The sequence below is a fragment of the Trachymyrmex cornetzi genome, unplaced genomic scaffold (genome assembly GCF_001594075.2).
Source record: "Trachymyrmex cornetzi isolate Tcor2-1 unplaced genomic scaffold, Tcor1.1 scaffold81, whole genome shotgun sequence".
NCBI lineage: Eukaryota > Metazoa > Arthropoda > Insecta > Hymenoptera > Formicidae > Trachymyrmex > Trachymyrmex cornetzi.
In genome coordinates, this window is record NW_017300147.1 from 328,885 (window position 1) to 344,830 (window position 15,946).

General features: G+C 36.9%; 1 protein-coding gene across 1 annotated transcript in view; it reads right to left on the minus strand.

The window, feature by feature from the left end:
• Positions 1 to 6,306: 6,306 nt before the first annotated feature.
• The window catches only part of LOC108768576 (uncharacterized), a 40,891-nt gene continuing 31,251 nt past the window's right edge, over positions 6,307 to 15,946 (minus strand). Inside the window, exons 3-4 of the mRNA XM_018519044.1 lie at positions 8,082 to 8,285; positions 6,307 to 7,449 (exon numbers count right to left, since the gene is read on the minus strand). Coding sequence (XP_018374546.1) covers positions 6,784 to 7,449; positions 8,082 to 8,285 — 870 coding nt within the window. The 3' untranslated portion in view covers positions 6,307 to 6,783. The remainder of the gene's footprint in view (positions 7,450 to 8,081; positions 8,286 to 15,946) is intronic.

A 15,946-nucleotide genomic window follows, 5' to 3' on the forward strand; every position in this document is an offset into this window, starting at 1 on the left:
AGATAAATCCTAGTATCGAAACTAAACGATTGGCTGTTCCACACAGGCGAGTCCAGCTGTTGTTTCGTTTTTGCATCATTCTTATGATTTACGTTTACCTAATTATATAGAATATCATCGCGATGTATTGAATCGGGGATCGAAACAGATTTCTCATGGTTTGCGTTACGTTAATAATTTTTTAAAGAACAGCTAATGCACGAATGTTGTCTACAGCAATAACAAAATTGTAAGTTTTCTTCTATATGACATTAACCTTCAACTATAGTTATGAAAACTACCCTGTTTAAAGTACAAAATTTCCGCCTTGCGGCGATTGATAGAGGAAGGTCAAAATTTTCCCTATAATTTAGGTATCTCTTAAAAAGGTCAAAATTTTACCTATAATTTAGGTTTCTCTTAGTATCAATTGTACAGATTGTATAACCATCTAAAAATGTTCGCTTTGAGTCTAATTGATCCGTTGCTGCAGTCGAGAGTTAATTTAACTTTTTTTTTATCAAGCATCGTGTAGATATTTAACAACGGATTATTACTTTTATGTCATATATATAATTATCAATATCCTATTATATAAAAACTTCAGTTTTTCTGAAGAAAACATGAAAAATCTGATAGCATACAAGTTACAATAACCTATAGAAAAAGAAGCGTCTCTCATGATCTTAAGCTTTAAAACTGCAACGTCAATAAATAAAACATTTTCTTTATTATTTTGAAGAAAAAGTTTACTTTATAAATGTTTATAATGCTCAATTAGAAAAATGTTCGGTATTAAAGAGTAAAGCCGTAATGTTAAAGAATTATTTTATGTATATTATATCTTAACAAAATTCCCTTTTTAAAAAAAGGTAAAAAAAGGCGCCAAGTGTGCATGTACCTTCCATAAAAAACTGTACTTTACATAAACTAAAAAAAAACCGTTACATAAATAATATAATTCAAGTGGTAATATATTGTTAATTTTTTATTATAAATTACCCCTCAGTAGTACGTATGCATGTATTTAAAAAAAAAATTCTGAACTATATTATTTATGTAACGGTTTTTTTTTTAGTTTATGTACAGTTTTTTTATGGAAGGTACATGCACTGGCGCCTTTTTTTACCGTTTTTTAAAAAGGTAATTTTGTTAAGATATTAATTTACACGAAATTATCGAGTTCACTTATCGTGAAGGAGAATGCTCGAATACACAAACACGTGGGAAAGAGGCTGCCAATGAGAGGGCTAGGAGACCAGGTTCAGATATTTAATCTGGTGCGGAGTGGGTAAGGCTCATCTAGACAAGGAGAGAGGGCCTTGTCGGACGAAGATCGAGCGGAAAGATAGCCGATACCTCTGAGAAATATCGGTATCGATAGGTGATCAGAGTTAAATGGTTTATGCGAGCGATCAACCTCCGACCCCTTGTAATAACCGGCAAGGAATCTGCCGCCTGATCTATCGAACTTGATCGAGTTACACCTCGGCGGGAGGGGCCCAGTCGTATTCCCATCCGGTCATTTTTTTTTTTCCATGAATTCAGAATGAGACAAAACAAATCACCGAATCTTCCTCTCTCTTTAATTTTGAGTTGTGTCAGCAATAAGGAGGCTCTCGAATTGAGCAAATCCATACCTTGAAGATACCAAAGTATTCAGGAAATACGAGGATCTGAAAAGGAGAATTCATATGGATTCGCGCAGAATCCAACAGTGGCGAAACTTTGATAAAATATGATAGTTCTTCTCGACAAGAGGCATTGAGTTGCGGAGAGAAAAGACCATTTGAAGATAGTAGTAAATAAAAGGTCCAGGATAGGAAAGAACAGGAGGCAGTCTCGTTCGTCTCTTTCTTTCTTTCTCCTTCTCGTACATTACGATCAGTTAGGCAGAGCCAGCGATACACATTATTCGTTCAACAATGAAGGCGTCCTCTTAATGAAGGAGAGCGGCGATCGGGGATCTCGTAAATCCTCGGATTATTAATACCTATAGCATCTCCGTGCGTGAAATCCGGCAGGTGGCCGGTCGAACGTTCTAATCGCGATCCTGGAATAATTTACACCCATTTCCTCGGAAATCATGGCGGGAACATTAATGAGCGCTATGCAGCACCGTTTTCACGTGATTTCCGAACGCCTGATCGTCAAACGCAAGCCAGGTGACACCTGTCTAAGCAATCGTGATATCCCGATTTCTCTTATGTAAATGTCGAGCACGTAATCCATTTCAGTGGTAAAAAGTAACTGAGCCTAATTGTTTTAAGTCTTCATAACGCAAATATTTTTCAGTTATAATCGTCTTATAACTAAAAAAAAACGTTTTATTAATAAATATTCTTTTTTATTTATTCTAAAATTTAGATTTGTTTACATATAATATATATACATGCAATATGTAAATATATATATGTATAAATTTAAATTATGTATATAAAAGAATTAAAAGAATTAAATTTTTGAATAAATGCAAAAATATGATTTATAATAGAATGCTTGTGTATACATATTTTTAAAGTGAACACGAACGCCTGAAATTCTCGCATAAAGCAAGCAAAATTAAACGAGTTTAAACGACTTTGTTACATTATCAATGCAATTTGTCACGGCTAGAGAAATCTATATAATGACACGAATGAATCATTACGCGTTTTATAAAATCGGAATGTGTACATAAGAAACGAACACAATTGTACCATTGGGTTGCGCCAAGAAACAAGAGTTCCTATACTCACTTAAAAAATTTCAAATCTGAAAATCGCCCCGAGTTCTAAACAGGAAAGTTTAGCTGATGCATAAAATATTAATACACAAAGGCGTAGCCAGAATTTAAGGAAGGAAGAGACCAAATTAGAGTTTGAATCCTGGCGAAGACAGTAATCGAGTGATATGGATTATTGGATTTGCTTTATTTTATATTATTATTTTAATTATTAGCAGGTAAAAAAAATTACAAAATTATTTATATTTAATTTAATAATTTATTTTTCTTTTCTCTTAAAATTGTAAATTGATTTTTCAAACTGAAAACGCTTAAATTTGTATTACTGGTTATCTTTGATTCTCAGAAAATCTTTTTATAATTTTTACTTCCAATTCTCTTTCTTCTTTTCCAAAATTAATTTTTTCTCTCTTGTGGATACTCATTAAGCATAGTCCGTTTAAGCGGTTATGTAATAATTATTTTTATTCTATAAGATTTAGAGATAGAGCACAAAATTGTTAAACTAAAATAAAATTCGAATAAATAGGAAGAATTAAACTTATAACATTCAACAGCATATTTATCGAGGAATATGAGAAATCTAGTTCCTTTGTAAGAAATATAGATTAAATATTTTTTAGTTTCTCTCTCTCTCTCTTTAATTTAGTTTCACGCACACAGCCAACAGTAATGGAATGTTGGATCGCGTTTTTCCCGTGGATGTTCCGAGATATTACGATCATCATCGACTATCGGGAAGCGCCGCTTAGGGCTCCACTAGACCGAGGGGGGGCACGTAATGCCGTTCGTGCTCGGCGACAATGGGCCGGTGAACGAGGAAAAGGAGGCAGTCGCCGTGCCGCGAGGATTGGCCCGTAATAGAGTCCTCAGGCGAGGGCGATGGCGATGGCAGAAAGCATCGGCCGTTTAAGCGCTGCTCCTCGCGGACGGCTAATAATATTAACCGCGCCACATCGCATTCGCACAATGGCCCTTTGTGGAGACGCCCGGTCGCTTGCGAGCGCTTGCGAGCGCTCGCGTAAATGCTCGTAACATAAATCGCGAGCGGCGACGCGCATTATTGTCTTCGCGCGACGCATATTATCATATACTACATCTCGTCCCTCCTTCCTTTCTTACTTTCTTTTTCATCGTTTTCGTGACGGCCGTCGATTTCTTTTCGCTAAAGTGGAAATGCCACTTTGAAGTAACGATCGCTCTCTCCTTACTATCGCGAGTTTACTTAAAGAAATGAATTACTTTATAAATATTTTCTCTCGCGCATTCTTTTCTAAGAATTCAAGGAAATTGATTCTTGATATTTCGAATAATTATTATAATGCACTTACTAGAGAGAGAGAGAGAGAGAGAGAGAGAGAGAGAGCTACATAATACTTAAAAATTAAAAAAAAAATTTTTTTGGATCGTCATCATTTATTCCTAGTTTATGATAATTAATTAACAACATTAATTCATGTTGTACTTCATCTTGTAATCTTTTCAATTTTTCGCAGAAATACAGAATTTAAAATTTAAGCGAGCGATGTAACTGATTGCGTGGGATATCATTGAAAATATTTGGAAAGTTGGTTCAGAGAGGCTTAGAAATTGACGGTTGCGATATTTTTAACAGCGCCGAATATAAATAGCGTTGCAATTGCAATATGACAGCGGAAACGATGTTACGCTATGTCTATGATTTATGCGCGGTTCATTGTTCGCCACGCGACGCCGACAGCGGCCACATTGTCGTACATCGTTATTATTCCACCGGTCTCTTTCCCCTCGCATCGACGTTAAACGAACAAAAGCTCTCGACTTTCAGCGAAATCGTCCCGAACTCGTGGCGAGCATAAATCGTGTTCGTGTGAATTTACATAAATATCCGTGCTGCAAATGCGATTTATTCTTCGGTAAACTTGGAATTGACTTTTGCCCAGTGAAAATTGGATGTGTCATATTTTGTCGTTTTAATTTCCAACTGACAATAAATTTCAACGATCAGAGCAAAACTGTTGACAAGGCTTGATCTAATTTGATACTAATTATGTTAATATTCTAATGATAATAATTATGTTAATTCATTAGGTTAAATCAATTCAACTGAATTGATTGATTTGTCCTAAATTATTCCATTTAATCCAAAAAAACATGAAGAAATATGTCTTGTAAGAAGATATTTTTTGATAAGAAAAATTCTTAATAATAATAAGCTGAAATTAATTTAATTTTATACTTACGCTGCCTTGGCCGTTTCGTATCCTGCCACGTTGCTTTCTTCAAATAAAAAGGAAGAGGGATGGGACGACGCGACGTGCGAAGGGATGCAATGACTAAACGCCAGCATGGTCGGGAGAATAAATTAATATATTTTTAATGGATATATGATAGGTACTGGTTTTTCGCATATCCCGGATCATCGTATGGCAACTCTTAATCACCCCTAACCATAAACCGAGCTCGTAGATCAACCTTGCTTACGGGGATGGGAGAACAAATCTTTGAACTGTGACGTATTCACGCTCGTTTAGGGGTTCTTTAAAGTTTATATACAACGTCAAACAAATTCCTATCGCAGAGGTCCTCAATAGTGTTTTATCTTCGTTTTATCTTCATTTACTTTAATCTCTTTGTCAAACTTAATCGATGTCGTTGGTATTTGTTTAATCACTGCGTTACTACAAATAAAACGTTGAGAAAAGTTATTCGATTTGACCAGTCTATCTCCCCTATAGAAATTTAAATGGTATTAATTAGAGTTGTAAATTATTAGAGGGTGACAGGTTGAGTTAATTAAATTAGGTTGTCTTGGCCCTTTTGTTACCCAATATGGGTACTGATTGGCTGACTAAGTTATATGATCAAAGTGCCATCCTAAAACAAGAAATATTTTGGAACATTTCAACGTTACTGCAATGTTGCTGCAATGTTCCAATTTATTTCTTGCGCACTGGAATATTGTTTCCTTACTATGATTATCAATTAAATCATACACTTTAGACAGACGTCAGGTCATCCCGTCAATGTCGCCTCTCTGATTATCTAGAACTCTAAGCATTTACGAGTGCTCGCTCTGGTAATTTTTATCAAACCGATCGCAAGTGTATAATAAGTTGAGAACCCCCGCCCTATTGCTTTAAATAATATCCGCGATCGACGAACACTGGGGTATCGACTACTGAAAAATTAAATAAAACAGACCTCCTTCCCACTATTTACATTAAATACACGAGTATATGCACAAACACACACACAAACACACAACACATATACACACATCCATTTTCACTCTCTAGTTTTCTCTTCTTCTCTTTTTCTCTTTTATTCCCACACATGCACACTCTCTTTTTCGCTTTCTTTCTCTTTCTCGCTTTTTTGCCTTACATCAAAACGGACAAGCCGCCTAGTGAGCGACCAAAGCCCGCGTTTATTGCACATTTTTCCATTTGTTCTTTGAAAGGAGACACAATGGACAAAATCAAACGCACTCGATCTACAACGATCACGCATGCATTCGATATGTCAAACTGATATAAGTCTTGCCGGTCCGTACCGATAGCGCGAAATTTAGATCCTAAAATCCTTCCAGATCCAAAGAGAATTATATGCGTAATTTATTGCGATCTTACACGTACTTGTGATCGACTGTAACTTGAGAATTTTTCCATCCCTTTAATACTCAATTTGCCTATACTTGAATTTTTTCTTCCTTCCTTCGATTACCTTCGACTTCAAATTCATATGCATACTCTCAAAGATCTCAGGATATGAAGAATCTAGACGCGCGTTCATCGATGGACGTGAGAATGTCTACAAGTACGCGAGGATTATTCATAAACCTAGCGATTTCAATCAAAGCGAACTCTGGTAGAAACGGGGATGTTACCGTAGCTGGTTCTTCCACGCAATTTCATGACCGGGAGTACCAGTTCCGCTTTGCACGCTTTGCACGCTTCAGTCTTCATTCATCCGACATGGTCACTTCACCGTCACTGGTGGTAATCTCGACGAGGAGTTACCCCATCTCTTTGATCGCGTTCTTCTGCTCGTCAATTTTTAATCCGACGCACCTCGGCATCTCTCCACGCTCCTATTCACTACGTCGTAGATGGCGATGTGCAAGCCGATGAAACGGGAGACGTCGGCGACGTCGGCGTCGCCGGCCTGCGATCCGATGCCGCACTAGTCCGATTGTTCCCCAGCAGACTGTCGATGGAGAATGGATTCAGCCTCTTCCTCTCCTCCCTACCCTTTACCGAGAGATCGATGCTGCCGCTTTGGACTTCCTCCTCGCTAGCGACCTGCCTGATTAGATTCCTAGCGCCATTACCGGTCGGTGGACGACCAGCTCCGATTCCCACCAGCTCGCGTCGTCGTTCCAGCAAGCTTAAGCCCCAGTGGTGGATACCGGGTTGGTGGTTCAGGTGCTCCAGCGGCGGATTCTGCGGAGGGTTCTTCCGGGGCTCGCTGATCTCGCTCGCGTTAATGTTGTTGAGCGCCGGGAAACATTCGCCGTCCACGGACCCGTCGGCCGCCGAGTCCACCCGCTCGCTGTCACTCTCGCTACAGGAGTCCAATCCGCCGACCACGTCGATCTCTTCGTTAGCGTCGTTACCGGACGCGGATATGTTGTTACTGTCATTGCTCAGACCCAGTTGGCCGAACGAATTGCTCAGAGGACCGCTCGCAGAACTGCGACCCGATGCCGCCTCGCTACGAGACTCCCACTCGGCACGCAATGTCGATAAATCCACTGTTATGCCCTGAAGTTAAGAAAATGAAGGAACCCGTATTACAAAACTACTGTTTAATTATATAACTTGCGTAGATACAATCGCGGCATTTAGAAATAAAGCTGTTATACGTACAGAAACGATAAATGTTTACGTTGCAGAAAGTAAAGGCGTTTCTAAGATGTATGTGTAATGCATAATCACTTTTACTGTAAAATTACATGTTGTGTAAGAATATGAGGTCTATCGACCTCATATTCTCTCAAAAGATATATTTAGTTATCTTTTAGTCATCTTTCAAATAACTGTGCTTTCTAGAATACGAGCCAAAAGTGGATTTTTTCATTTTTTATGCGATTTTCTTGTAAAATCGACATATTCGGACTTTCTATTTACGCGTATTTTTATTTTGTAAAAAAATTTCCTAATCTATATATATAATATATATATATATAAAGCCGTTATCGTCGTTCCAGCTCCCCCTTAAAAAGTATATATGTAGTTTCGGTAACCATAAAGTATAATTATTTTAGTAAGCAAAGTCAAAAATTCTTTTTTTCTAAAAAAAAATTAATGCGTTCATGAGAAGGTATCAATATACGGTAACATAAGTACTTTGAAATTTTTTTAATTGAGAGAGGATATTTAAGTTTGGGGCTTACTTTAGCAGCGAGCTTCCGCTGTTGTCTCTCGAGAGCTTTCAGCAACTTCTTCTGTCGCCTTTCACGCTCTTTCCGTCTTAGTTCCTCGGGTGGGATTGGTTCGCCACTGCAACTTTGCGGATGAGCATTATGCGCCGGCCTACCGGGGCCCTTCTTCGTATGTTCCTTCTTCCGCCACTTTGCCCTTCGATTTTGAAACCACACCTGCAATGGCAATGGTCAACTAGAGTTAAAACAATTCAAATAAATAAAGAAAGCCAAATACAGTCGAGACTAGATCTTGGAGCCTAATAATATTTACGTGCAAATATAACATACACACATCTTCCAGTTATTTAAACCGCACATTGATTACTATCAGTTAAATTTGAAATGCAATCATAAACTGAAGCTGAAATAATAATTAAATTGATTATCAATTTAATGATTAGGGTACTTACTATCATTATAATAATAATAATGATATCAAGTAAATCCTAAAATATTATAAACAATTTATGTGAAAAGTACTATCCCAACCAAGATTGCAATATTCAGTTCATATTTATAACGTGTCAATAACTGTGTGTATTAAAAATTAAGTCTCTTTATGAGGAAAGTGGACTCGAGGGACGAGCTTTATCTAATCTTGCCAACGTTGGTCAGTTTTGACCACGATTCCACTCATTGCCTATCTGCTTCTACTGAAAGAAGATTAAATCGGCCACAAGTTCGCGCCAATTGACACCGATGAAAGCTAAGCGTTGTTCCCCGCAGGTCTTGAATTGTAACGGGCGTTTGCGGCGTCGCGTAAATTTGCGGATTCCTTCCCCTCCGGATCTTTCCTTCCATCGCCCTCCACGCGAAATTTCTCTGCGAGCTGCTTAAATCACAGCACCGCCTTCGCCAAGGCACTATCAGAAGCGACACGAAGGGCGGATGCATTAAGTTCCGAAATTACAGGAAGGCTCCTGTCTCAGAACGAAGGACCAACGACCCTCTCGGGTGTCCTGATTCATTGAGGACGACAACCCTTTGCTCGCGTGAACGCTCGTGGCATGAACGACGATTTAGGGCTAGCGTGAGCCACGACGCGACCGAAGGGTAGCGAGGGGCTCACTCTCCCTCCCTCTCTCTCTCTCTCTCTCTCTCTCGGGGCGGCAGAGGGGGTGACTGCGAGGGGAAAGATGAAGACATTAGTTGTACCGCCCGGCCGGCGAGCGGCGCTGAACTCACGCGAGCCGAAGATCAATAGATCCCCTCGCGGCTCCCTGAAACACCTTTCTCGCGTCACGTAGCTTTACGAAACTTTCTTCGGCTCCGGGATACTTTACGAACCCCCGAACGAGCCCAAAGCGCTCGTTTGTCTCTACTCCCCGTCGCTATCCGCGAGTCCTCGTTATTCGCGATTAAACTTCAGGCGATCGTAATTAATTCGATTACTTCGACGGGTCTATTTAGAATCCATCGCACGCGCTTACGCTATTTAATTTTCTAGCTTTACGATTTTCAGCGCGAGCTCTGCTGCGTGTTTAACCTCAGAAAAATAAATAATATTTAGAAATCTGACCTACGTGTTGTCGATCTCTGTATTCGAGATGTATTAAGCTAAAATCACATTCTTCAAATTATTTTGTAAATATTTATGTTTTATTATTTACTTGTTTTGAAAGATATGATAAGGTGGGTCATAAGTATCCATACTATTTGTGTCTATTGTTTCGACAACAAAGGATTTACGACCTAATGTTCATAGGAATATTTGTTCTTCCTTTTTATCCAGGAATACTCTTATAAAGTCTTTTAAAACATTACTATGACTCACCCTATACATGTACAAATAAAATAAAATTTAATTGTTATTATATAAATATATTTATTCTAAACAATTAACACTTTTTTTTAATATCCCTAAAAATCAACGTAAAGGATCTTTGGTGCATACACCTAATCGACAGCCAACATAGCTCAGCCGCACGATTCTTACAGGGTTAAATTCCTACTACAGCTAATAAAGTAATTTTCAGTCCGATAATATCTGGGTGCCGTTGCATTTTATGTCGATAACTCCAACCTGGCAGCCCTAATTTTCATTACTTATTTCATTATTTAATACCATAATCTGCAGAAAAACGGTAATCCATGATACCATCGCGTATTAAAGAAATTTTTTTATTAGACTATCGTAACTTTACTTCCAATTAGAAGAGAAAAATCTAATAAAAAAGAATACCATAGATTTTATTTTGGAAACACAATTAAAAGCAAAAAACGTTTGTTTCAAAAACAGATTCAATATTGAAAATTCCAAAATTGTAGATGGAAATGGCGTTCAATAAATTTTCCGCTGATAGAAAAAATCGTTCCTGAATTCGTCGAGGAATATCGCTACCGTAGCTCCAAATACTTAACCGCAAACTTCACAAAGCGTCCTGCTTGTCACAATGATGTCAGTTCAGAATCAGGCACACAGCTGTAACACATTACATTAACACGATACGTGCATGGGAAATACGAGTCGAACATTAGTGCGGCTATTCGTCAGGAATTATCAACGACCGATAGCGATTTAACAAGCTATTTCTATCTTAAGAGAGACTGATCTCATGTTCCGTCGGACTATATAACACAGTTTTTCTTCCCTTGTGCAGCGGCATGTGAGCATCGCTGAGGAGATACTTACATTGTAAGCACACAACTGGCTTGACATGCATAAAGCGTATCTTTATGGCAGCAAAAACTCGAAGAAACGACGTCGTCGTCGATAACCATAATCGTTTATATGGAGTTTGTCGGGAAAGATAATGCATTCTAATGTAATTATGTTTCCGTCAATTAATAAACGATGTTTTCCGCGTCACGCCGATAAAGCGCTGTCATTTGACCGATTAAATTGTTGTATACTGTAATTAACCCTTCGCCTTATGGACTTCTTGTTCTTATCACAATGGGAAGCACTTAATCGGTCGATACTTTATACAAAATGAGTTAGAAAAATGCAACAAGTAAATGTGTCCAGAAGGAAGCCAAATAATTGTATCGCATTGTTTCAAATATTCTCTAATTAATTGCATTCTCTCTCTCTCTCTCTCTCTCTCTCTCTCTCTCTCTCTCTCTCTGTCTATTAAAAAAATAACGATTTTGTAAACCAAGGCCCGCTACTATCGCAAATAATAACAATCTATGAACAATAACTCGTAATATACATATAAAATCGTAGAATAATCGCGTCACGGTTAGCAGATATGATGGGCGTATCCAGAACTTTCTTCGAGGGGAGTTCTTATCAATTCTGTTGTATTACATAAATAGGAATCTTTACGTTAATGAAATGTTTTTCAAATACTTTTTTCAAGCTTACAATATCTTCTTCTCATTCCTGATCTTGAATGGAAAAAAATGATGTTAGCACAAAAAAGTTCATTCATTTCATGTATACATTTATGTCTTTAAAAAAATTTGACAATTATACCATTCGATAGAACAAAACTTTAAGACTCTATTTTTTAATTACAGTACGATTATTTTTAATGGAATTATAAACAATAAAAGTCAAAATGCTTCTTTTATTTATTCCGTAATAACTCACTATTAGTAACGAAAAATCTTAGGAATATTTTAAAAAAAACCTATTTTATAGAGAAAATTTTAAGCTTTTATATCAAAAAATCTAAAATTTTCTCAAATTTCTTTTTGGCACGTAACAAACTTATAAAATGAAAAGAAAATTTCCCATTTTATCCAGCTTATATAAAAATTACTAAATTCATATAAACTTAAAAGATACTGATCTTTCGAAAGTAGATATTATCATTATTACATACAAAATATACAAATTCATGATAATTTTCCTATGAAAAGAAATTTTTTTAAATTCAGAAAAGACATAGAAAGGCCTCCTTTATGAAAAACATTGCCAAGTATTATTATTTCTTTCGTTATTAACGATAACTGTAAATAGTTATCTAAACGCTGAACACTCGCTACATATTTAAGAGACTATAGTCACCGAGCGAGTTTATTGTGTACTAAGGATAACTATAGTCACCCCTCAAAACTTTTATGTTGGCATTTTTTTATATGGAAATTATCACGCTTTGTTGATCTAGATGTATATCCCTATTTTGCAATACAGAATATAACTAAAATAAGGTAACAAACTTCGGGAACTTAAGTTCCCAATACTAAACATGAAAAAAAAGTTCATATAAACATATTGCCTCATAGTAGAATCTAGGCCATTTAATTTGGCAACCAGCGTGAGCGATACACTCATTTCTTCACCATTTGGAGGTTGAGAAACAATTCTTACATTTATTCACTGAAGATGGCTCGGAATGACGCTGAAACATTTGATACACTGTCTTATTATTAAGAAAAATATATAAAATAAACAAGTTGTGCTCCAATTATCGCGTTTGACTCTCACAATCAGTTACCCAATTTATTCCTATTATTTTTTAATTCAAAGAGTCTATTTTCACTAATATATTTATTTTTATATATATTACATATCGACCGTTTGCAAAATTGTCCTATGTGCTGTACAGTGTGCAGATTCACACTCCCATATAGAGGTAGTAAACTCACAGATCTTCTGTAGAGAGGTAACGTAGTGGCGATAAACTAAAATTAAATAAAAAGAAAAGGAGGAATAATAAATAAGATAAAGAAGACTTTTACAGAAATCCAATTTAATATTGGCTAATTTAATACTAGAAATTATTTATTTTGAATATTATAAGTACTGGAATAACAATGCCTTTCTCACAATAGATAATTAATCATTTTCTTTCAATGTCAAATATGTCTATAAGGAGAATCAAAAGTAAAGTTATATTTCTTATAATTAAAAATTAAAAAGTGAATAAAAAAATTTCGAGAAAGTTCGAATCCCTTAAACTCTCCCTCTGGATACACCTATGGCAGATGCGATCGGTTCAACATTTTACAAGCTCGCCGTTTCAGCCGTTTCAGCCGTGGCTCGTCGTCGGATGCAAATAGCGCCTTGATAATAGCGATTGTCGCGCTCACGAGCTCTTTCACGATAAATCAAAACGCATGGTGTCCCCGATGTTATTTACGACCGGTCTGCGACTCGCGCATACGAATTTCGCGCGCGTAATAAACGCGAAACGGGGACCACGCCGCGATAACGCGAGATCGTTCGTAATACCCGCGCCCGCGTCGGGAAATATTGATCCCGGAGTGCTTCTCGGATCTCTCCTTCGATCATGGACGAGGGATCGGATCAGATTTTGCTGGAGCGGCAGGATGACGGAGACGATAACCCGGCCGAGCGGTGACACAATGTGACATGATGTCACACAGCCGGTGCGTCCTTTCGATGGTGCTTCCCCACGACAGGGAATAACTCTCAGATTAGATAACATCGATCACTGTGTACGATAACCCCCGTGAACGTATGTCCCACTGCAGACGCATCTCCTCCAGAATATCGCAACAACTAGATAAACGCGATCGACAATCGATCAAGCTTTATCGATCCGCACTCAAATCTATGAACACTCTCGCAAATATATTTCATCGAGAAAACTATTAATAATTATAATAATTTGAATGCGTTATACAACTTGAGACTTTACGCAATTTGTGTTAAATTTAACACATTTTAAACCTACTTCTAAACGGTCGACTCCAATTTTGTGTTAATTTAATACAAGATGAATATGTTAGCAAATAATCAAATATTATATGTGCAAAAAATTAACACAAAGTATGTAACTAACACTGACACAGTTTGTAAGCAAACTATTACAGCATATTCTTTCATTAAATTAACATTCATGATATGTTAAGGAGATGCTGGAGCGACAACCGAACTTAATCAATACAGACTTTTTAACACTAAATTTAATTTTTTTACATTATCGTTCTGTCTCACTCAAATGCGTACATCTGTCCCTATCGAACATATTACCGCGCCGTCTCTTTCAAAATCAAACACTCACTGAAGACACAATTACAGCTCTGTTTACCATTTTAAATCTTTGCTAAGTATATACGTGTATTTACGTGAATTACATTCAAGCTAATATTATAAATTGTTTTCTGAGGCTTTCAATCTTAGTTTTACAAACTCAATATCGTATGTTCAAATAATTCTAGGTCTGCTGAGTACTACTCATATGAACTGTGAAACTTTTATATCAGGCAAACTTTTTAACCTCATGCGCGATCTATGTATAATGGCAGTAGCAGTAGTGAACGAGACTGTCAGAGTAAGAAATTGACTAATCACAGTCGAATGTGAGAAGAATAATCGACTGTAATTGGTCAGTTTCTTACTCTTACAGTCTCATCCACTACTGCTACTGCCATTGTAGACCACGCATCAGGTGACATACGAGCCAAAAATAATCGATTTTTTTTCATGTGTTTATTTTCGATCGCATGTTGATACGTTCATTCAGTCTAAGAACTGTAATACATAAGGTTTGTTCTTTTCCCACTCCAAATTCTGAACTGGTGTACACTGGTGTAATAAATTAAAGTGAGACAAATATAGTTTGTTTCATTATACCTGTCTCACTTTAACTCATTGCACTAGTTCGAAACTAATTCAGAATCATAATAAACAGTCGCACCATTCAAACACGGATTTAGAAGAGACGTTAATTAGATTTAAAAAATTTATTCTAATTTGAGTATGAGTGTTTAAACGATTTCTTTTTTGTTAGTATGATATGGCTGATGATGGCTGAAAATGAACCGAAACACGTCCGATCGATTTTTGCGTCATACGTGTAATAATAAATTTTAAATACTTTATATTTTTAATCACAGCACACTGATTACCGCGATATCTATTTACTCTCACTTGCCATAGTTATAATTCATTGTTTGAATTCTGAGAATCCATTAATTAGTAGATTTTATTGGCAATATACGACTACTACAAAACCTGACCAGAGAAATGAAAACTAAATAAGAAGTCATAACAAAAGAATGGAAAAAATCTAAGATTTATGAATAATGAGATAAAATATAGGTATAGAGAGAAGCAGTAGAACGAAAGGCAGAAGTAGAACGAAAGTCGTGAAGAAGAACTTTTACGTTCTTACGTATACTGTTTGCCACTTTTTGCTCCGACGCACACATTAGAACATTAATCTCAAACCTTGAACCGCTTCGAATTTGGTCCGACTCACGGCATATTCACGCAGATTTATTCAGTGTACGGCGACTATCAAAGATCGACGAGGCGATAGACACGAATTTAAAATGACTTCGGGATCAGATTTTCGAGGGTCGACAGACAACCAGGGGTTGGTTCTGGCCTCGGTTCGGCCTTTGGCCTACCAGCTCCGTCTCGAGGGGGTAGTTAGTCCATCTGGTCCGTTACCTTCGGAGATCTACTCAAGGGTACAAAATCGACGCGAATTTATCCGTTCAGCGATTGTCCATTTAAATAACATCAGCGTCGATAGGATCCCTGCTGAAAAAAATCAGGTCACAACATTTCATGATGAAATCGTGTAATTAAAACGTGTAAATCAGGTAACAGATTGTTCCAAATCAATACGTGATTTTTTTTAATGATATAATTTGAAAAGTCACATGATATTACAAATAATTTCCATCATGTGATATTATAGTTAACGAATTTTAAAGAATTGAATGACAGAAATAGAAAAAGAAAGAATGTATTATCATCATGTAACTTTGCAAAATACGTAATTTTAAAATCACATACTGATTTGGAATAATCCGTTACGTGATTTACATGTTTAATTACACGATTTCGTCATCCAACTGTATGACGTGATTTTTTTCAGAGACGACATTGTTCTTCAATGTTTTCGTAAGAGTAAATTCGCCAAATTTCCTTCTTTTTAATTTTTCAATTATTTATACCAAATAAC